Source organism: Rhizophagus irregularis, chromosome 3 (genome assembly GCF_026210795.1).
Source record: "Rhizophagus irregularis chromosome 3, complete sequence".
Lineage (NCBI taxonomy): Eukaryota > Fungi > Glomeromycota > Glomeromycetes > Glomerales > Glomeraceae > Rhizophagus > Rhizophagus irregularis.
In genome coordinates this window covers 3,370,386-3,378,439 of record NC_089431.1, presented here as the reverse complement: position 1 = coordinate 3,378,439, position 8,054 = coordinate 3,370,386, and the positions used below count along the sequence as shown (strand labels likewise).

General features: G+C 25.9%; 3 protein-coding genes across 3 annotated transcripts; all 3 read left to right on the top strand.

Moving 5' to 3' along the window:
- Positions 1–1,797: 1,797 nt before the first annotated feature.
- OCT59_020856 (uncharacterized protein) lies at positions 1,798–3,439 on the top strand (the record flags this gene model as incomplete). The annotated part of the gene is made up of 1 exon (XM_066149443.1): positions 1,798–3,439. Exon 1 carries the CDS (start codon positions 1,799–1,801, stop codon positions 3,437–3,439), a length of 1,641 nt encoding a protein of 546 aa, XP_065990347.1. The 5' UTR covers position 1,798.
- An 841-nt stretch (positions 3,440–4,280) lies between these two features.
- OCT59_020855 (uncharacterized protein) lies at positions 4,281–5,750 on the top strand (the record flags this gene model as incomplete). The annotated part of the gene is made up of 1 exon (XM_066149442.1): positions 4,281–5,750. One exon carries the CDS (start codon positions 4,281–4,283, stop codon positions 5,748–5,750), a length of 1,470 nt encoding a protein of 489 aa, XP_065990346.1.
- A 660-nt stretch (positions 5,751–6,410) lies between these two features.
- Positions 6,411–7,682, top strand: OCT59_020854 (uncharacterized protein; the record flags this gene model as incomplete). The annotated part of the gene is made up of 1 exon (XM_066149441.1): positions 6,411–7,682. One exon carries the CDS (start codon positions 6,411–6,413, stop codon positions 7,680–7,682), a length of 1,272 nt encoding a protein of 423 aa, XP_065990345.1.
- Between the last annotated feature and the right edge of the window lie 372 nt (positions 7,683–8,054).

The following is an 8,054-nucleotide window of genomic DNA, read 5'->3' as shown; positions in this document are numbered from 1 at the left end:
AGTTATCTTCCCATCCAATTCATTAAATATTAATATAAATTTAAGAATCCGACTACATATAATTGCTTCACCTCATATAAAAAACTGAATAAGCGCGTAAAACATTTAAAAAACATAAAGCGTTTAAAAATGAGCAATAACCTATAATTATCAAAGGACCTTGGAATTATCTTGTAAGTGAAGTGGATAGGAGTTAAATTGAAATATACTGTAATATTGCGTATTCTTATGATAAAACGTAAGAATTTCACAGGTATATAAGCCATTGGTTAATATTTATTACCTTTACTTATTTTCATTTAGTTTATAGGAAAAATCTCTTTATCCAAATCAGAAGAAGCAATGTAAAATCGCACTGCGAAGCAAGTTATTCGCAAAAATCGTGTAATTCATCAAATACCCAATTGTGTAAAGGTATCATATGAAATAATGGTTCTTTCATATGGCCCATTAATTTGATTATAATAGGTAATTTTAATTAATCCATTTGTTGATATATGCGAAATAATGACATGGCACATTTTTATTACCTTTACTTTTCTTCTCACGTTTTTAATTAGTTATGAACGTATATACTGTTTCTAGTATGTTATTACTTAAAATCGTTTTGTAATATTCCTTTCTTCTTTTAGTTAACAAATCACCGTTAATTGTAGAAGAGAGGCTTATTTTACGAATGAGACAAGATGACCCAACGTAAGTTACGTTCAAGTCGTCGAAAAGTTACTTGGTTGCACACAAAATTTCATTTGTAAGAATTAAGGCAAATAACGAACAATTTACGGACAATCTCTCTTCAGAATTAAGAATTTACGTTTTATTGTTTTTATTGTATCAATACTTTCTAACTTTGAAAAACGTGATATTTGTTTCACAACCTCCAATTTCAATGATCATCATGCGGATAGTAAAGTTTCAAAAAAAAAATTGTAAAAGTTTAGCAAAATTTGGTATGACTTTATTTGTTTATTTATTTTATATCATAATTTAAAGAATTTTAAGTAACAACAAAATTTTATCATTATTTATTTTATAGTTAGACAAATTTTATTATTCAAAAATCTGAAAGGTGCTGAGAGTATGGGACCTTTTTAACTCCTTATCAATAATAATTTTTATTTTAATGTCATTAGAATCATCTTTATTTTGGTATAATTTCACCTGACAATTTACAAAAAAAAAAATTAATAACTTAGCTAATATTAGATTCTACTCAAATAGAGCTTTTAATTGAGTATAACTTGTTTGGTTAAATAATTGGATGCCAAGATATATATCATATTTAATGTATATTTATAGGAAAACATTATCATTGTTCATGTCTTTATTTTGTACATTTTCACGTGAATTCATCATTCAAATTTCCAAACAACTTCTCAATAAATGGAAGCGATGATGTATTTATTTTGATCACAGCAGGTACATAAGAATTAATATAGAAAAAGATAGTCGATGCATTCTTTCAGATATATTTTTAGATCTACGCATTTTAATTAATGTCAGCCGGAATTTTACAATAGTAAAATTTTTTTACCCAAACGCAAGCCAAAATTACTTTTCGGAAATCCTGTTAGGAAAAATTGAATTAAAAGCTCGTGAATGCAGATCAGTTTTAAAAGGATATTACAGCAATACAGCATGCTGAGGTTTTAAAAATAAGGAGGTGGCACAAATGTTGTACTAACCAATCCTCAAAGTTTCAAAAGTTTAGAACTTTCTTTATGTACTGTAATTCGTTTTAAGAACTTTAAATCAATAAAAAAAAAAAAAAATTTTTTTTTTTTTTTTTAAAATACTAATGTCGTCAAATTTGTTAGATAATAATACCAACATGAATACTAATTTATCCAAAGATGATAAAGATTTTTTAAAAAATATTATAAAAGATTTTTATCGTAAAATTATTGAAATGAAAGATTTTAATAATTTTGAAGATATTTTCAGTGAATGGATAATAAATTATCTTGAAATAAATAATAAAGATTCAAAAAAAATTCTTGAATTAATGGAAAATCATAAAAAAAGTAAATTTTGGTTTACAAGTATTATAGGAATTTTTTATCAATTTGGTATTGGAAATTATTTAGATAAAAAAAAAGCGCTAGAATTATATCTATTGACTATTAATATCGAAATTGAAAAAAATAATTTAAATGAAGAATTTAATAAATTACATTTAATTGAAGTAAATATTAATTCATTTAACTCGTTAAAAAATAAGAATATAATCATTGGGAAATATTTATTATCATTATTCTATTATAAAGATATTATTTTAGATATAGAAGGCTTTAATTATAATCATCGTACAGAAAATAGTAATCAAAATGAATCAATAAAGCTTTTAAAACTAGCTAAAGAAGGTAATTCGGATGCACAATATAATTTAGCGATTTGTTATATGGATGGATTGGGAATACAAAAGAATGAAAAAAGAGCCTTCGATTGGCTTTTAAAATCTGAACAAAGTAAATATCTAGACATACTAAATAAACATGAAAAGGAAGAGTTTGAAAGGGATTTAAAGCTTGCAATAGCAAATAACCCGTTAGCACAAAATTATATTGGATATTGTTATGAGAATGGTAAAGGAGTATATAAAAATGAAAAAAAAGCATATGAATGGTACTTGAAATCAGCTGATGGTGGAAATGTTGAAGGACAATGTAATTTAGGATATTGTTATGAAAATGGTATAGGAACAGAGAAAAATGAAATAGAAGCATTTGAATGGTACTTGAAATCAGCTGATGGTGGAAATGTTGAAGGACAATGTTATTTAGGATATTGTTATGAAAATGGTATTGGAATAGATAAAGATGAAACAAAGGCATTTGAATGGTACTTAGAATCAGCCGAGGGTGGAAGTATTGAAGGACAATGTAATTTAGGATATTGTTATGAAAATGGTATAGGAACAGATCAAGATGAAATAAAAGCATTTGAATGGTATTCAGAATCAGCTGAGAATGGAAATGAGACGGCACAAAATAATTTAGGAGATTGTTATCAGTATGGTAAAGGAACAGATAAAGATGAAATAAAAGCGTTTGAATGGTACTTTGAATCAGCTAATGCAGAATGTCCTGAAGGACAACGCAATTTAGGATTTTGTTATGCAAATGGTATAGGAACAGAAAAAAATGAAACAAAGGCATTTGAATGGTATTTAAAATCAGTAGAAAATGGAAACATAATGGCCCAAAATAATTTAGGGGATTGTTACCAGCATGGTAAAGGAATAGATAAAAATGAAACAAAAGCATTTGAATGGTATTTAAAATCAGCCATTGCAGGATGCAGTTATGCACAATGTAATTTAGGATATTGTTACGCAAATGGTATTGGAACAGATAAAAATGAAACAAAAGCATTTGAATGGTATTTGAAATCAGCAGAAAATGGAGATATAACAAAACAATTTGGGCATTTATTGTAAATATGGTAAGGGAACAGAGAAAAAAAGCATTTGAATGATATTTGAAATCAATTGAGAATTAAAATATAATGGCACAAAATAATTTATGGGATTGTTATCAGCATGGTAAAGGAACAGTATAAAATGAAAAAAAAACCATTTGAATGGTATTTGAAATCATCTGTCACAAGATTATATAGGAGGATTGTTATTATTAAAGTAATGGAACTTATAATGACAAAGCAATTTATTGGTATAATGAAGCATTAGATAATGAAATCAAAGAAGCAAAGAATATATTAATGATATTTTATTAGGTATTCACTAAATTACTTGATGTAATTTTGTAATTTTGTAAATTCTTTACATATATTTTAAGTTTTTTCTTTTAAATTACAATAAATAAGTTTAAGCTATTTCTTTTTAAAATTAGAAAAGATTATTATTTAAGAAATTAACAACAATGTCCCAAGACGTCGTATAAGCTTCATCTTTTCAGACTTGAAAGATTATGTCGTTTGCTTCTAAGAGAAACGTTGCCAATAGAATTATTAAAGAGTGTTATCTTATTGAATGTAAAAAAATTATATATATATTTATTTTTTAGACGTGTTACGTAAATTAGTTAGCATCGATAGTGACCAGCATTTGGATGAGTTAACTAACTATAAATGCCTACCAAAGTTATAAATATTTTTCGTAATACGTTATACGTAATATCCAAATACGAGCGTAGCCATGTTGATCGCTAAACTAATTTAAATAAAATAATGAATTATACAGTATACGACGAGTTTTCTTTTTTTCCATATTTCTTTTTTTTAAAAAAAAAATAAAAAAAAATAAAAAAAAAAACATTAAAATGATGAATAAAGATGATGAGAATTTTTTAAAAAATTTTTTAAAGGATTTTTATTATAAAATTATTATAACAAATGATTTTAATAATTTTGAAATAAGTTCAAATGAATGGATAAAATATATTCTTGAAAGTAACAACAAAAATCCTGAAAAAGTTCTCAAGATAATGGAAAATCATAAAGAAAGTAAGTTTTGGTTCACAAGTTTTATAGGATTTTTTTATCAACTTGGTATTGGTTGTGATATAGATAAAGAAAAGGCAATGAATTTATATTTTTTATCTATTAATAATGAAATTGAAAATGATTCTTCTTTTAATGAAGATTTTGACAAATTATGTATAATTAATGATTTCGATTATTCATTTGTTTCATTAAGAAATAAAAATATAATTATTGGAAAATATTTATTATCATTATTTTATTATAAAGATATTATTTTAGATATCAATTATAAACAAAACAAATTAGCAATGAGCCTAAAGTTAGCTAAAAAGGGTGATTTAGAAGCACAATATAATTTAGCAATTTGTTATATGGATGGAAAAGGAATAAGAAAAGATAAAAAAAAGGCACTTAAATGGTTTTTAAAGTCTGAAAATAAATATTTTAAAATCATTCTGAACAAAAATGAAAGAGAATTTAAAAGAACTTTAAAACTTGCAATAGAAAATGATTCAACTGCACAAAATAATATGGGAACCTTTTATAAGTATGGTAAAGGAACAGATAAAAATGAAAAAAAAGCATTTGAATGGTATACAAAATCTGCTATTGCAGGATGCGCTAATGGACAATGTAATTTAGGTTTTTGCTATGAAAATGGTATTGGAACGGCTAAAGATAACAAAAAAACATTTGAATGGTATACAAAATCTGCTATTGCAGGATGCGCTAATGGACAATGTAATTTAGGTTTTTGCTATGCAAATGGTATAGGAACGGCTAAAGATAACAAAAAAGCATTTGAATGGTATACAAAATCTTCTATTGCAGGATGCGCTAATGGACAATGTAATTTAGGTTTTTGCTATGCAAATGGTATTGGAACGGCTAAAGATAACAAAAAAGCATTTGAATGGTATACAAAATCTTCTATTGCAGGATGCGCTAATGGACAATGTAATTTAGGTTTTTTCTATGAAAATGGTATAGGAACGGCTAAAGATAACAAAAAAGCATTTGAATGGTATACAAAATCTGCTATTGCAGGATGTCCTAACGGACAATGTAACTTAGGGTTTTGTTATGCAAATGGAGTAGGAACAGATAAAAATATAACGAAATCATTTGAATGGTATTTAAAATCAGCTGAAAGTGAATTTGCAGTAGCACAAAATTATATAGGAGATTGTTATGATTATGGTATTGGAACCAATAAAGATAAAGATAAAGCAATTTATTGGTATAAAAAAGCATTAGATAATGGAATCAAAGAAGCAAAGGATAAATTACTAGATATATTTTCATAAATTCTTCATAAATATAACTTGTTTCTTTACTGTAAATTATCATTATTATCAATATATTTAAACAAAGTTAGAACAGGGCTATTATTTAAAAAATTTTATTAAATGGAGTCAGACTTTTATAATATGTTAAAATTAACAACGATTCCCAAGATGACACGTGTAAGCACCATCTCTTAAAGTAGTTTTCGGACTTGAAAAGATTATATCGTTCGCGTTTAAGAGAAAGGTTGCCAATGGAATGATTAATCGTCTATTAAAATAGTTGTTATTTTATATATATATTTATTTTTAAAATGTGTTACGTAAATTAGCATCGATAGTAACCAAAGTCGCAAAAGTATCATTCTTGATAGACATGAGGTATTATTCTTGATAGACTTTACTGTAAAATATATTATGCATATCAAGATTCTCCTGCATATCTATTAAGAATGATATTTTTGCACCAGTCATAATGCCGTTGATGTCACAGAAACAATCATGTGATCTTTTCTTTTGGCTCTCGTAAATAAATACTTTTCGTAATACGTTATACGTAATATCCAAATACGAGCGTAGCCATGTTGATCGCTAAACTAATTTAAATAAAATAATGAATTATACAGTATGCAACGAGTTTTCTTTTTTTTACATATTTCTTTTCAAAAAAAAAACAATAAAATGAAGAATATTAATAATTTTAGAGATGACGAGTATTTTTTAAAAATTTTTTTAAAAAACTTATATTATAAAATTATTGAAACAAATGATTTTAATAATTTTGAAAAAAGTTCAAATGAATGGATAAAATATATTCTTGAAAGTAACAACAAAAATTCTGAAAAAGTTCTTAAGATAATGGAAAATCATAAAGAAAGTAAATTTTGGTTCACAAGTTTTATAGGATTTTTTTATCAACTTGGTATTGGTTGTGATATAGATAAAGAAAAAGCATTGAATTTATATTTTTTATCTATTAATAATGAAATTGAAAATGATTCTTCTTATAATGAAGATTTTAATAAATTATGTTTGACTAAAGATTTCGATTATTCATTTGTTTCATTAAGAAATAAAAATATAATTATTGGAAAATATTTATTATCATTATTTTATTATAAAGATATTATTTTAGATATCAATTATAAACAAAACAAATTAGCAATTAGCTTAAAGTTAGCTAAAAAGGGTGATTTAGAAGCACAATATAATTTAGCAATTTGTTATATGGATGGAAAAGGAGTAAGAAAGGATAAAAAAAAAGCACTTAAATGGTTTTTAAAGTCTGAAAATAAATATTTTAAAATCATTCTGAACAAAAATGAAAGAGAATTTAAAAGAATTTTAAAACTTGCAATAGAAAATAACTCAACTGCACAAAATAATATGGGAAATTTTTATAAATATGGTAAAGGAACAGATAGAAATGAAAAAAAAGCATTTGAATGGTATACAAAATCTGCTATTGCAGGATGCGCTAATGGACAATATAATTTAGGTGTTTGCTATGAAAATGGTATAGGAACGGCTAAAGATGACAATAAAGCATTTGAATGGTATTTGAAATCAGCTGAAGCTGAAAATGAAATGGCACAAAATAATTTGGGAATTTATTATCGACATGGTAAAGGAACAGATAAAAACGAAATAAAAGCATTTGAATGGATCCTTAAATCAGCAACTGCAGGATATCCTAATGGACAATATAACTTGGGGTTTTGTTATGCAAATGAAGTAGGAACAGATAAAAATATAACAAAATCATTTGAATGGTATTTAAAATCAGCTGAAAGTGAATTTGCAGTAGCACAAAATTATGTAGGAGATTGTTATAATTATGGTTTTGGAACCAATAAAGATAAAGATAAAGCAATTTATTGGTATGAAAAAGCATTAGATAATGGAATCAAAGAAGTAAAGGATAAATTAGACAATATACATTATCCCTTTTAAAGTTAGACAGGGCTATTATTTATTAAATGGAGTCAGATTTTATTTTATTTCTAGAAGAGGAGTGAACGTTATCTATTACATTAACAACATGCGCATACTAGGTAACTACAGAAGCTATTCAGGTAATTGGAACTACGTATCTCATCCCACAAGGTAGTCAAAGCAGTTATGTAGGACCCCACCCTTCGAACTGAACTATCTTAGTAGTAAAATTACGCTACAACTACTAGCACTAAATGGACTCAGACTTTTATGTGTTAACAACGATTTCCCAAGACGTCACGTGTAAACACCTTAGCACCATAGTTTTCGGACTTGAAAGATTATATCGTTCGCATCTAAGAAATGTTGCCAATAGAATGATTAATCATC